The sequence below is a fragment of the Equus przewalskii genome, chromosome 23 (genome assembly GCF_037783145.1).
Source record: "Equus przewalskii isolate Varuska chromosome 23, EquPr2, whole genome shotgun sequence".
Taxonomy (NCBI): Eukaryota; Metazoa; Chordata; class Mammalia; order Perissodactyla; family Equidae; genus Equus; species Equus przewalskii.
Genome location: NC_091853.1, coordinates 112566 through 127688, shown reverse-complemented (window position 1 = coordinate 127688; position 15123 = coordinate 112566). Strand labels below are relative to the sequence as shown.

General features: G+C 39.1%; 1 protein-coding gene across 21 annotated transcripts in view; it reads right to left on the bottom strand.

Annotated features, from left to right (window-relative positions):
* The window catches only part of MDM4 (MDM4 regulator of p53), a 51441-nt gene that overhangs the window by 15168 nt on the left and 21150 nt on the right, over positions 1-15123 (bottom strand). For 6 of the 21 annotated variants that reach the window (XM_008544589.2, XM_070591369.1, XM_070591372.1 and 3 more), the window contains exons 5-10: positions 13900-13955; positions 10017-10084; positions 9184-9283; positions 6470-6630; positions 4543-4692; positions 2200-2280 (exon numbers count right to left, since the gene is read on the bottom strand). In XM_008544589.2, coding sequence (XP_008542811.1) covers positions 2200-2280; positions 4543-4692; positions 6470-6630; positions 9184-9283; positions 10017-10084; positions 13900-13955 — 616 coding nt within the window. Of the gene's footprint in view, positions 1-2199; positions 2281-4542; positions 4693-6469; positions 6631-9183; positions 9302-10016; positions 10189-13899; positions 13956-15123 lie in introns of those variants that run through there. The other 15 variants (XM_070591362.1, XM_070591368.1, XM_070591363.1 and 12 more) reach the window with 4 other exon arrangements.

The following is a 15123-nucleotide window of genomic DNA, read 5'->3' as shown; positions in this document are numbered from 1 at the left end:
CCTAATTCTCATCATTGCACTAAAGTAGTGAGAGTCCAGACATTCTACAGCAGTGGTCTAACCCAGAATGTGAACAAATTCTACAGCTATGTGTAAGAAACTCTTGAGAAGTTTTACACTGATAGTGACACAACTGCCATTTCAAGCCAAAATTTGATATAGCTCTCTTTAAGAAAATTAATTATTTTGGCTTTCTATTTACTCTAAGTAAAATTTACATTGTTTGTTTTTCCCCATTGCCCTCTTTTTAGACCATTTCTCTTTGTAAAACTTACTCTTATATTGAGCAAGAGGCTAAAGAACAAAGAAGAGAGAACACTCTGTCATTCTTTGCTACTAATCAACAAATGTTATAGAATTTAGCAAAAAGGAAGCTAAAATTAAAATGAGATTTGAAAACTACTATATTTACTTATGCTCTCTCGCTGCTCTCAGGATCACAGGTAGCTAACTGTATGCCTAAATCATAGCCTCTGAAAAATGAATGTTCTTGTCCTTGAATGCCAAGTAATTTTTTTCCTACTTCTCCATATTCAAATTAGGAGATACTAGAGCTCAATGAATTTTAAACGCCTTGCTTAATTCAAAGGTGGCTACCCGGAACAAGTCAAGTGTATTTAATGTGGATAACCGCCTGGCTTTGAAAGATCAATGATGTGGCACAGGCCGACTTGACTACTTTCAAAACAAAGGCCAAGCACTTCAAGTTCAGAAGTCATAACTCAATTGCCTAGACCAAGAGGCAGGGACACAACTCTTTGTTAAACTGGGATGTTCTCCAGAAAGTCTCAAGACATTCTTGCCAGTTTAAGATCCTCAGATCTCATCTGAAATGCTACACATATACTCAAAGGAACTTCATAAAGATTTGGAATGAGTAACTGATGATGCATCACAGTCTAATTGGCATCACTTGTTCCTTTTTAGTAGTACCTAAAATAACTGGGCTTATTAAATTCAATGGCATCTTTGATTTCATGAAATACAGTCTATTTTCTTAATAGATTTTCTGGTCCAAAGTAGCCACAGAAGTCTGATTAAGATGCAAACACTTAACTCTGCTATTTGTATTAGAGTCAAGAACACTTAATGGACCAATATATTCCACTTGATAACTTAGCTATGCACAGACAGATAATTTGCAATGAATTACTGTAATGGTCAACAGCAGTGGGGTGGGAGTGGGGCGGGGGGGAGATCAACACCAGAGACAACCTAAAATTTTTCTATGCCCAAGCAGCAAAATGTAAAAGCCCCTCCTGCTCCTTCTCCCATCACCATTCTTCCCACAGTGAGTTAGCTGAGGGAAGCAGTAAAAGGAAAACTGGGAACTAACATGAAAAGAGAAGCAAAGTATATATCTGAGTCTAGATCTGAGTTGTCAATTGGTGACAAATCCATAGCTATTACCCAATAGCTTAATAGTAAATCTTCATTTATTAGCCCTATGTTAATATAACCTGTGTGGAAATTAAGCCATTTTTCCATTTGTTTCTTTTAAGAAAGCACTGAAAATATTTTTGTACTTGACAAAGAATTTTAGATAGTTTATATGTCTGTCTTCGGGATTACAGAGAGGTTTTCATGGGAAAAGTAGTGCAGGACTACTCTGAATAGCTCCATGTATCCACTGCCTCATGTCCAAAGAGTTTTGATAGCAGGGAGAAAGGAACACAGAGAGGCATTTACATCATCCCTTTTCAAAGCAGGGAGAAAAGAAGATCAACTCATCCCCTTCTCTTCTCAAATTCCAATAAAAAAACCTCTAACAAGATAGAAAGAGGGGGTGGCCCCGTGGCCAAGTGGTTAAGTTCACACACACTGCTTCAGCAGCCCAGGGTTTCGCAGGTTTGGATCCTGGGGGTGGACCTAGCACCGCTCATCAGGCCATGCTGAGGCGGCGTCCCACAGAGCACAATCAGAGGGACCTACAACTAGAATATACAACTGTGTACCGGGGGACTTTGGGGAAAAGGGGAAGAAGAAAAAAACCAGAAGATTGGCAACAGATGTTAGTTCAGGTGCCAATCTTTAAAAAAAAAAAAAAAGATAAAGAAACCCACATCTCTTAACACCTAGGAAAGGTAGAAAGAAATGAGGAGAAAATGGCATTCTTCAACACAAGTGAACTGCTGGAATATTAACACCTGAAGACATAGGTGGTAGGAAACAGCTCTTTAGTTTACTGGAGAGTCATACCTCAGAGGTAACTTCTACATCAGTGTCATCACTTAAGGACTTCGAGTCCTCCAGGTCATCATTTTTCCCCACTTCAATCACCTGTGAAGGCAAAGATATCTCATGAGTAAGGTTTACCTATTTTAGATGAAGTTATTACCTGAGAATGAAAAGACAGAAGAGCTTCAATTTAAAACTCACATTCTGCCTCCATCATTAGCACTTAAAAAGAAGATAGCTTAAATATGAGAGCAAAACATGATTTTGGCCACACCTAGCCAGGATTTTAGCAGAAGGGAGAGGATGCCCAAATTTATGACTTTGAAGAAAATAATCAATATCGAAGTAGAAAAGCTAAAAATTACTCAAAGTGGAAATTTTTTTCTTGGGAATCTAGGTAGGCATTCACAAGAATAAATAAGGATTACGTGAGAAAATCAAAGTGAAAAGCTCTGTATAAAATAAGGAACTGAGATGTGAAAAATGAAAACAAAGTATTTTAAAATTTTACTTTTCATATTCAAGAGTAAAACTACTTATATGATACTCTGGCTGTCATATAAAAACATGCCCTTGGACCAGGAAACAAAAAGTCGGAACTATCTTCCAAATTTTAAAATTTAGAATTTAAAATTCTAAAAATTAAAATACCCTAGATTTGTAATCTAGTAAATGGAATAAAACTAATTATGATACAATTATGAACCTCTGTGTAGAAATTCTCTCACATAAGTTCAAGTATTTTAAGTCCCATGTCTCTCTACAGAAGTTTCCAAATGTCACCTCTGTCTTCATTTTAGCTGCTTACATTCCCTTCTAATGCTACCCAGATAATTAGTCTAACAGAACCCAAGCACCTACCATAAACATATCAGGATAACCTTCAGGAACCCAAATTACTAAGAAAATCCCTTAAATTAAAGAGGTGACCCAGTTTCGGTCTGTTTTTGCTACATTCATTCAGTGGATGCTTCTGAGAGTCTTCCTCATTTGGGGCACTGGATCGGCTGCCCGGTTTCTCCTGAGAGTCTTCCTCATCTGGGGCACTGGGTCGGCTGCCCAGTTTCTCCTGAGAGTCTTCCTCATCTGGGGCACTGGGTCGGCTGCCCGGTTTCTCCTGAGAGTCTTCCTCATCTGGGGCACTGGGTCGGCTGCCCGGTTTCTCCTGAGAGTCTTCCTCATCTGGGGCACTGGGTCGGCTGCCCGGTTTCTCCTGAGAGTCTTCCTCATCTGGGGCACTGGGTCGGCTGCCCGGTTTCTCCTGAGAGTCTTCCTCATCTGGGGCACTGGATCGGCTGCCCGGTTTCTCCTGAGAGTCTTCCTCATCTGGGCACTGGGTCGGCTGCCCGGTTTCTCCTGAGAGTCTTCCTCATCTGGGGCACTGGGTCGGCTGCCCGGTTTCTCCTGAGAGTCTTCCTCATCTGGGGCACTGGGTCGGCTGCCCGGTTTCTCCTGAGAGTCTTCCTCATCTGGGGCACTGGGTCGGCTGCCCGGTTTCTCCTGAGAGTCTTCCTCATCTGGGCACTGGGTCGGCTGCCCGGTTTCTCCTGAGAGTCTTCCTCATCTGGGGCACTGGGTCGGCTGCCCGGTTTCTCCTGAGAGTCTTCCTCATCTGGGGCACTGGGTCGGCTGCCCGGTTTCTCCTGAGAGTCTTCCTCATCTGGGCACTGGGTCGGCTGCCCGGTTTCTTCTGAGAGTCTTCCTCATCTGGGCACTGGGTCGGCTGCCCGGTTTCTCCTGAGAGTCTTCCTCATCTGGGCACTGGATCGGCTGCCCAGTTTCTCCTGAGAGTCTTCCTCATCTGGGCACTGGGTCGGCTGCCCGGTTTCTCCTGAGAGTGGAGCATGTGCTTGTATGCTGCCTCATCTTGGTGCACTCACACCATGCGTACTCAGAGTTCTAACTCCCTTCTTTCCCCTATATAAACTCTAAAATACATAGGAAGAATTCATCTGTCTATTTCTATTTAGATAGAAAATGGTTATGGAAGCTTTTGAGATGTCCAAGAAATAAGGATTTTTTTCCTACAGGCTGCTGTGGCCATTTAGAACTTTGCCTTGTTAGCAAACCAAGGTCTCCAGAAGAAAAAACTCCCCAATGGGAGACTACATGAGCAGAAAGAGTAGCAATTGCTTCTAACGAAGTAGGAGCTTTACCCATAAAGTCCTATCCTACTTTTCAGGTAGCCTTGATTAACTTAATGTAAATCTTAAAATTAGATACAGGAAAATAGTAAAAAAGTAAAAAGGGGGGATTATACGAGCCATTTGTTGTACAAAGAGGTATAGGTCAGGTCATCAGATTTGAAAAGATTATACTAGGTGCACATAAATACAATCAATGTGAAATTTTTCCACAACATACCTTTTTGTCTCGCACTTTCCCTACTTCTTCACTTGTTTGTTCGGTATCGGCAGCTTCAACTTTTATTCCAACACCAAACTGCTCTGACACTGACTCATTCAAAAACCACAAGTCATCCGTGGTGTCTGAAACAACAGCAGTACCTATATCCTAACAGAACAATACAAACGTGAGTTTCTGTAGTCAGAGGCTTATCAGAGATGTTAAACCAACATAAATGAACCCAAAACTCCATGTCCTCACCTACCTCTAAAGAACACCTACCCTTTCTTCAACAGACATCTATTCATTCAACAGATATCTACTTGCCACCTAGTATGTATAAGCTAAAGGATGGATAAGGGCGGCTGGCAAGGAATTTTCTATTTTAATAGCAAATCAGGTACGACACCTGAGAAATAATACTGAAGAGCTTAAAAGGTAAAGACTCATAGTTGCTCAACTAAATAGAACCCATTCCCTACATTCCTTTCCACAGGTGGCATTTTAAGGAGCAGTCTATTAACTGTGACATATTCTTTCCTTTAACGGTCAATGATGTTAACTGAAGAAATACAGTCATGCACCACATAACAATGTTTTGGTCAACGATGGACTGCGTATGGGACAGAGATCCCATAAGAGTAGTACCATACAGCCTAGGTGTGCAGTAGGTTATACCACCTAAGTTTGATTAAGTACACTCTATCACGTGTAAATGAAATTGCCTAAAGACACATTTCTCAGAATGTACCCCCGTCGTTAAGTAACGCACAACTGTACTGATGGTAACTCAAATCTTTTGTCCTCCTTCTGAATTCTTAAACAACTTTAAACTTACTTTCTGCATTCATTTACGGAGATTTTATGACATGCTTTTCTATAATATTCATAAGAGACAACTTATTATTTTGCCACCATTATATGCCCATTCACTTACTGAACAAACATTCACGGTATGCCTAATATGTGTAAGATACTGTTCTAGGTTTTAGGCAATAGAGTGGTGAATAACACAAAAGCCTGGATTTACGTTTGAGGGGTAAACAGACAAGAGACACATAAACAAAATACAATAACAGCTTTACAAAGTGAGAAGTACAATGGAGAATATAAAATAAGATAAAGGAACAGAATGATGATGGCTTGAATTAAGGTAGGACAGTGGAAGCAGTAAAAAGTGGTTAGTCAGGTTTCGGATATGATTGGATAAAGAGATGATAACCTGAATGTGGCATATGACAGAGAAAGAAGCAAACGGTATCTCATGATATTTGGCTGGAATAACTGGGTAGAAGGTAGACTTCTGAGAAAGGAAAGGCCAGAAAGAAGTGTTTGGTTAAAAAAAAAGAAAAACAGGGGCTGGCCCCGTGGCCGAGTGGTTAAGTTCGTGCGCTCCGCTGCAGGCGGCCCAGTGTTTCGTCGGTTTGAATCCTGGGCACGGACATGGCACTGCTCGTCAGACCACGCTGAGGCAGCGTCCCACATGCCACAACTAGAGGAACCCACAACGAAGAATACACAACTATGTACCGGGGGGCTTTGGGGAGAAAAAGGAAAAAATAAAATCTTAAAAAAAAAAAAAAAAAAGAAAAACATATATATATATATATATATATATATATATCGAGAGAGAGAGAGAGATAAAGATATAAGATATATATATATATAATATATCTCTCTCTCTCAAGAGTTCTGTTTTGAACATGAAAAACATCAAATCATCTAAGTGGAGGTGTTGAATAGGCAGCTGGATATGGAAGCTGGGCATTTAGGAGAAAGGTCAGGACTGAAGACATGGATTTGGGCACTATATGCATACAGATGGTACTTAAAGTCACAGAACAGAATGAGGATTCTTAAAGAATGTAATGTGTGGTCAAGAGTAACCAAGAATGTTATTCTTTCCAAAAAAAAAGAAAAGCTCCCCTTTAAATGTGAAATTTACCTGATTTGTCTGTAAATCAGTTGAGCCATTACTTCTAGGGGTATAGTTGTTTCTTAAGTTTCCTAAAAACCACCAAGGCAGGCCGGCCACATCCCACTCCTCAAACCCAAGGTCCAGCCTAGACGTCTCATCTGGAGTTAAATTTTCTATCAAGTCTTCATCTGCGAAGTCAAATGAAAAGGATGACAACTATGGACACAACACTTAAGAATCAAGACTCTACAATACGTACAATCTCTTTATAAAACAGGTAAAAAGAAATCTTAATCCGAGTCAAGAACAAATCAGAAATCAAATATCTGTGTCAGCTGCAGAGCCCAATCTCCTCCCCTGTTTAGGCTTCATTAGCAAATAATGACACTAGAGATAAATCATCATTTATCAAGAAACTTAAACTCTGGGCCGGCCTGGTAGCACAGCGGTTAAGTTCGCACGTTGCGATTCTCGGTGGCCCAGGGTTCACCAGTTCGGATCCTGGGTATAGACATGGCACTGCTTGGCAAGCATGCTGTGGTAGGCATCCCACATGTAAAGTAGAGGAAGACGGGCATGGATGTTAGCTCAGGGCCAGTCTTCCTCAGCAAAAAGAGAAGCATTGTCAGAAGAGAAGAAAAAGAACACTGTAAGCCAAAGATTGGATTATTGTTCTTATTACCATAAAAGAGTGAAACTCATTAAAAAAGAAAAAGGAAAAAAAAGGAGGATTGACGGTAGTTACCTCAGGGCAAATCTTCCTCAAAAAACAGAAAGAAAGAAATTTAAACTCTGAAAGCATCCAAACAATGACACTGTTCTAAAAGGATTTCTAGTCATTTTATTGGCATTTACTGGCAATTTAAACATTCCCATCACTGTAGTAACTAAAGAATGACTTGGTCCTTGACAAAGGCTTAGATCCGCTGGACTGCAAATGGTGATGGCATACTGACCCAACCCTTGAGATAGAAGCAAGGCAGTAGTACATCATGGCCGTAACTGCCACAATGGGCAATCACTAGGTTGTCAAGGCAGTCAGTCTCACTGGTATCGCATATTCTGGGACATACCTCAATAATTTATATGTTTTGATAGGTGACAACCATTATAAAACACTGAACTCCAGGTTGTCCAAATAAATATATATCTATGTCCTTTCTGGATCAATGGGCTCGTTAGGAGTTATCTAAAATCTAGAAATACTGCAAACCCAAAACATATTAAGGGCCCACATACTCCAAGTAAAAGATCTTGTATTCTTCATCTAAATGACATTCAAGGCAGTTAAAACATAAGTCTGTTGCTACCACATGAAATTCTTTTCTTCTTTCCCATAGTCCAATCTTTTTCGTTGTGCTTTACTCTTTTCCTACTTTCTCATTCTCCGCTACCTCTTCCCAATTCCCTAGACATGCCAATGGCAACCCCGGGTGTTTAAATATGCTGAGGGACATATGGTTAAAAAAATTTCTGCAATAGATGGATCCCTGCCAGAACAAAAGGTCACCATATTTACTTATAAATTATGTTGAGTCTGCCTATTAAAAGGCTTATCTGTACCCAGGGAAACTTCAACTACCTTTGCACTTACTCATTGCTGAAATCACTAGAAACCAAGTTCCTGAGATAGTACCACATTAAAGTTATGTGCACATTCTGTCCTTTCCACCTATATACCTACTAAGCTATTTATTCTCGAAATTTACATCACAAACTACATATACTCTCTTGAATTGGCTGTTCTTATATTTTAAACAGTCTTCTGAATAGAAAATAAGCAAGAAACAAAATTGCACATCTAACACCATACAGACCGGAATAAGCTCCAAGGTAACTAGGTAGGCCAAAATTCAGTTTATATTTAAATGTAATTTGAAGAAAACAATCCAGCATGATAAAGTGACTTAATTTTAATTTAAACATTTAAAGCAATTTCAGCGGAATAACTTTCTGGGATGTTGCTAGAGGTCTAAACTGCCATTGCTCCAAGTGTGAGCCAGGTACCTGGACTAGAAACTATCATGCCATAAAATACTTTTGAGGAATTTACATTTTATACATCTTTGCAGAAAAAATTTTACGAGTTATTTTATAAAGTTTGAGGGAAACTTCCAAAATATCAATTAAGTCACTTAACCTGCCCACACCATATCTAGTATGGATGACAAAGATCTGATGACTACCATCCAAGGGCAAAGGAACTACCAGGCTTCTTATACCTCATTCTTTGCTCTGAGATACCAAGTATATTTTATCATCTTTGCAAACTTTAAAAATCTATGAAAATTAGGCTTTGCCTCAAGCAAACAAATCAAAATAAAAATTCTAAAACTTTATAATATAGACAGGGGTACCAAGATTTAAAAAAGGCCAAAGCAGCTGAATTACCAGGTGGCAAACTGATAAGAGCGTAGTTGTCTTCTATTAGCATGCTAGCTAAAGGGAGAGTCTTGCTCCATACCAGTAGCCCAGGGTCGCTAAAAGAACACCGTCATCTTCTTCAAAGTTAACAATGATGACTAGGGTGAAAAAAAGGTTTTCAGAAAAGAATAGGAAATAAGAATGACATATGCCCCTCCTACTTCACAAGTGAAGAGACAGCAATATTATTTTTTGAGTTCTCTACATAATGGTCTTAATTACAGCTAGTGCTTAATATGGATAGATGCATTTCTAGACATCAACAAAAAAAAAGAAAGAAAGAAAGAAAAAGCTACATAGTCTAATGCAAAACTTACCTTCTCTAGAATTTTTGCATTTATGCTGTGAGGTAGACAGTGTAGGAATATTCCCTTCTTCAATTCTTTTCCTGGAATTGGAACTTTCCTCTGCACTTTGCTGAAAAAAAAGGGAAAGCTGTCTATCAGTGCAGTAGAAATGACTGAGACCAGGGGATGTAGCAGTTCCACTCTGGCTCACCAGTTAGTGTGCAACACAATGGGTTACGCACAAGAAAGAGAACTCTGGAGCTCACAACAGTCATCAAATAAAAGCAACATCTCTCTTCAACCCACTGTGAGCAGAGCTAGGAAAAATCCCAAACCTGGGGGAAAAAAAATCTCTGCACAAAAGGCCAAAATATACTGTTAAAAACAAGCTAACAATATAAAGCCTCTAGCCTACTACAAAATTAGGCATAACTCAGAAACATGTGACACCCTCACCGTATACCAAGATGATCATCAAGTTTCCCCAGGTTTGGGGAAGCTTTAAGAAATGGCCTGACACGAACTTAACGGCAACAAGCCTGTTAAAATCTAATAAAGCAGTTTCCTCAAACACCTACGTATATACACCATCACACACACGGGCATACGCAAACCCCAAAGAAAATGCAACTGGAAGAACTGAAGATCAGAAGTGCTACATCCCAAAGAAAGATTCAGAGACTGGAACTCTGTTATGGGCAGAACAGAGAAGGTTCACTCTGTCCCTGGTCTGTGAACTCCCAAGAACCTTTCTTATTAAATTCTTACCACATTCAGAGAAAGGTCTTGGGAGTCCAAGATCCACAGGTACAGAGAAGGGGCCACTCTGTACAACAAAAGAAGTCACCAGGTGGTGATTTTACCTTCAGTTGGTCTTGACTTGGAATATCCATACTGTGATCCTGTGCGAGAGCGAGAGTCTGAGCGGCATCTGGATAGCAAGTAAAACAAAAGGAAAACCTTCCCTGGTAATAACCATTCTTTCCACACAAAAAGGACCTCAACAAACAACTCTGGAGACAGCTTTGGTCCCTAGAGATGTACTTCTGCACGTTAGCTGGCTACTGCTCTCATCCAAAAGGCAAGGATATAATCAAAACTGATAAAAATGGCAAAGACCAAGACAGTCTATATTCAAATTTGTTACCAAAATATAATCTAGGGGAAATGAAAAATGAGTAAAAAATGTTCTTCCACAGTAAACTTTCAAACTTTAATATAAAAAGTGATTCCCAGCAGGGAATAATGGAGAGTATTTTTATTATCTCCTCCTATAGGTGTTTATTCCCATATTTACCTAACTTGTAAACAACAAAAAAATGTTCAGCTTTTCAATTTAATTTTTATTTTCAAGTTAATACAGGGTTATGAGATCTGAAAATCTGGAATTTCCCCCCCTTATGTCATAAAACAATAGAATCTTCATGTAAACCTACATTCTAAATGTCAACGATGACTTCATGGTTTAAATGCCATCACCTGAATAGAGATTAGATTTTTTTAATCAACAAGTCTTCTTTTTCCCAGTTACTATAAACATTTCCTAAGAAGGAAGAGGAAGCAGATAAAGGTTTTCTCAATGGCCAAAAGAAAGAAGCAAAGAAAACAATAACCTAAGAGAAATTCTTAGTCTGAGAGAAATGGATTTCAAGAACATGGAAATTTTTCAAGCAGAACAGAAGATGAAAATCTAGCTACAGGAAAAGAACAAGCCGCAGAGAATTTAAGAAGCTGGATCATTCATTACATGAGGCTATATGTAACTAAGATGCCCCCAAGTCAGTCTACTGTAGATTGGGTTCATCAGTTACTAACAGGTCCAGAGATGAGACACAGAAAACATCATCCTCATCTAATAAAGACTGCCAGGGAAAGAATACAGATCCTACAACTGATCTGACAAAACTGTAATTTTAAAGAGCATTATTTCTGGAAGCATTTTTACAGATAAATGGATATACTGAGAAGTTCAAGAGACAGCACTGTCTGACCACAGTGGTCTTGAAAGACCGACTAACATACATTGCAGATGAAGCATTTCTTAATAAAGCAATTCGATTACTGTCATTTATAGTTCTAAAGCCTTACTGCCTTACTTAGGTTAAAACAATTAGAAGCAAAAAGAAATTATCTGGGAAAACTACAATGGACAAAGGAATTTTAAAATCAATACAAAGTTTGTCATATATATTTCGTTTTACTAGTATGCACGTGGAAATTTGGAGAAATGATTTATAAAGAATCACCTTCACTTTAAATAATGGCATTTTCTTCAACCATCAAAATAAAAGGTTTAACTCATCTGCAAAGGTATAAATAGGTATACGGAGAGCACTTTTCTCAATTGTCCTTTCAAATAAAACACTTGCAACCTAATCTACAAAGATCAACAGAGACGGCAACCACAAGCACAATGCAAGTGCAAGTCTGAGCAGACCAACAATCAAAATTACTTTAGGGCAATTTCCTGGGTTTCGATCATTGTACTATGGTTCTGTAAGATGTTACTATTTGGGGAATCTGGGTAAAGAGTATACAGAACTCTTTAATACCTGTGCAATTTTTTCATAAGTGAAATTATTCCAAAGTGACAATTAAAGAACAAACAAAATGCTTTAAAGATTTAATGTTCAGAGAAAAAAACGTGTTAAAAAAATTAACTGCAGCAAATTCTGTTACAAACAAGGGTTAAAGAGCTGGCAATGTGTGGCACAATGAAAAGAGCAAGGACTGGCCAGTCAGAAATATCTGCCCTGCCACTTACCAGTGGCATGCAATCTTGGACAAATCACTCATTCTATTAAAAAACCCTCAGTTTCTTCATCTCCAGACCTTCCTCACAGAGCCGTTGTGAGGATCAATTGAAATGTTTGTTATAGAAATGCTCATTTTAATATTTGACATGTAAAATTCTACAGAGGAAGTGCAAGAAAGAAAACGAGAGAAAGAAAAAGTGAGAATTACATCCACTTTAGACATTCAGAGAAGACACCAATCAGAAAACAAACTTTACTGAAAGAGTAGATCAGCAAATATAAAATCCTCTGTAGGGGCCAGCCCCGTGGCCGAGTGCTTAAGTTTGCGCGCTCCGCTTCAGCGGCCCAGGATTTCGCCAGTTTGAATCCTGGGTGCGGACATGGCACTGCTCATCAAGCCATGTTGAGGCAGCGTCCCACATGCCACAACTAGAAGGACCAACAACTAAAAATACACAACTATGTACTGGGGGGCTTTGGGGAGAAAAAGGGAAATATAAAACCTTAAAAAAAAAAAAAAAAAAATCCTCTGTATATCCCAAGCTTTAGTGACTGTCCCAGGAAAGCCAAACTATTTCACAAGTGACTGAATTTCAATAAAGCACAGTATCATTTGCAAGGCCCTGCATCTCAAACAGAAATTTACAGCTGAGTTAAGTGGGCAAATGGCTCAATGAAACAAACAGACTTCAAAATTCCATGTTAAGTTCAAAATCACATTTCAATACGAAAGCAAAGTCCTTGCTGTCACTTTAAAGTGTAAATTTTTATTAGGAATGCATTTTTTCCAACCTATTTGTTTCAGTAAACTATTGAAAGATAGCTGAACTAAAGGGATTACAAACTTAGGTTTTCTTTAAAGGAGAATGTTACCTAAAATCTAATTTGAAGCTCACAAAAGGGCTTCATGTAGAACTGGAGAAAGAAAAAAGTTTCATTATTTGGAAATGAGTGAGAGAGAGGGTTACATTTCAGTTGTATCTGGTTTATTCACTTATGTCTAACACACCACACTTCAGACCCCAAATCACCCAGTTTCCTGCACATATCTAAAAAACTCAAAGGGCAGTATTTAAAAAGTATGGAATCAAGCAAAGGGTTAGACAAATTGGCATTCAAATAACAGAAAGCTAAAACCATTAGGTGAAAGGTTCTCCAGAGACCTTTAAAACAGATGGAGCAGAGTGACCCCACCTGAGCCCACAGAATCGGTCCCTGAAACAGGATGGGCAGACCTTACATGACTCTGATGTGATGCAAGAGGCACAAAGCACCACCTATGAACCCTTCCCGGCAAAAAATTTAAACTTGAATCTATTCAAGCACTATGAGTTTACCAAAAATAGAAGAGACAGAGAAACACATTAAACATCACAAGGATACAACCTACAATCTCTAGAATGTGGGAAATTCTACAGGACAAATGATCCGTTTCTTCAACAAATAAATGACATAAAAACAAAAGGAGGGTTAAGTTTTACAGATTAAACATACTTAAGAGACATATCAACCAAATGCAATGTGTGAACTTTGGATCCTGATTTGAACAAGTCAAATGTAAAAGATATTTCTGAGACAACTGGGGATAACTATATATAAACTGGCTATTGGACAGTATTATGGAGTTATTATTTATTATACTGTTATTAATTGTGTTGAGTGTAATAATGGCATTGTAGTTATGTTTGAAGGAAAAAAGTCCATTTTTGTTAGATTTTAAAAGTATGTCTAGATGAAGCAAATACGGCAAAATGTTAAGAATTACTAAGTCTAAGAGGTGGGCACTAATTATAGCAACTTCTCCAATATATTTTAAATTTTCACAATGAAAAGTTAAGCAACATAGTAATAACATTCTGTGTGACAGGTATCCCTCCCAATCATGCCAAGACAGAATTCCATTTCCATCTTGATCCTCCTTGTTTTCTCATCATTTTTCCCCTTGAACTCAAAGCTGTGATACAGACTGGAGAAATATGATGTTACATACCTGTAGAAGCAGTGGCTAAAGTGACAAGATTCTTTCTTAGCATATCATAGAGAGGGCTGTCAAAGATATAAAATAAAAAATTAATAACCCCACGATTCTCCATGAAAATGTTAAGTGTATTCCTGATATACTATCTCCCAACTTTCTCTGTAACATATGGAGAATTTTTTCCCCAGAATAGATTTTTTTAAAATTATTTAAACATGTTAATACCCAAGCCCTTGTGTTACTGTGCCCCGTTAAAAAACTAATTAATTTACATTGCAGTTCATTAGTTAACAGTAACCTAAGTGGGGAGGTCTTACCAAAGTAAGACAAAATGAGCTCAGAAGAAACAGTCATCACAAAGCCATAGAGAGAAAGAGAACACTGGCTTCTCAATTACTAATTGGTCTTTGATTGTGTAATAACCATATACCCCATGTAGCTGGAGAAAGTCACACAATAGGTCAGAGCAGCTCTACTGAGATTCTTTTTTTTTTCCTTCTTCTCCCCAAAGCCCCCCAGTACATAGTTGTATACTCCAGCTGTGAGTGCTTCTGGTTGTGCTATGTGGGGTGCCGCCTTAGCGTGGCCTTACGGGAGGTGCCATGTCCGTGCCCAGGATCTGAACCAGGGAAACCCTGGGCCACCAAAGCAGAGCACGCAAACTTTACCATTCGGCCACGGGGCCAGCCCCTCTGCCGTGATTCTTATGAAGCTCTTCATGCACCTCAAAGTGCCCAGAAACTCTACATTCCTCTCATCAGCTCACTCTTCCTCTCTCTACAACAACTGTTTCACAAACCTAGCCACAGCAGGCTCCCTGCCAGCAGGCCCTTACAAGAGAGGTTCAATCTGCCAGAAGCTCTCCTTCAATCAGACCCCTCTAACTGACTCTTTAATTATCCTTCAGCTCTCAGCTCAAATATCACATCCTGAAGGAACCTTTCCTTGACCCTGAACACCCTAAATCCCACCCCAAAACGCAGCTTCTTGTACCTCTTTTCTGTAACACTTACCATGTATAATTTTACCAGGTACTGGTGTGCTAATCTGACTAAGATGGGGAAGAGCACCTACTGCTCTTCAAGCTCCATACAGAGACTGTACTGCTCACTTCTACGTTCCCAGTGCCTCACAGGCCACCTGCCATACGTAGGCCCTTAAATATTTGTTGACTAATGGAATAAATAACCATGAATAATGTATGGAGATCAAGTGGTTAGGTACAGCACCCAAAAT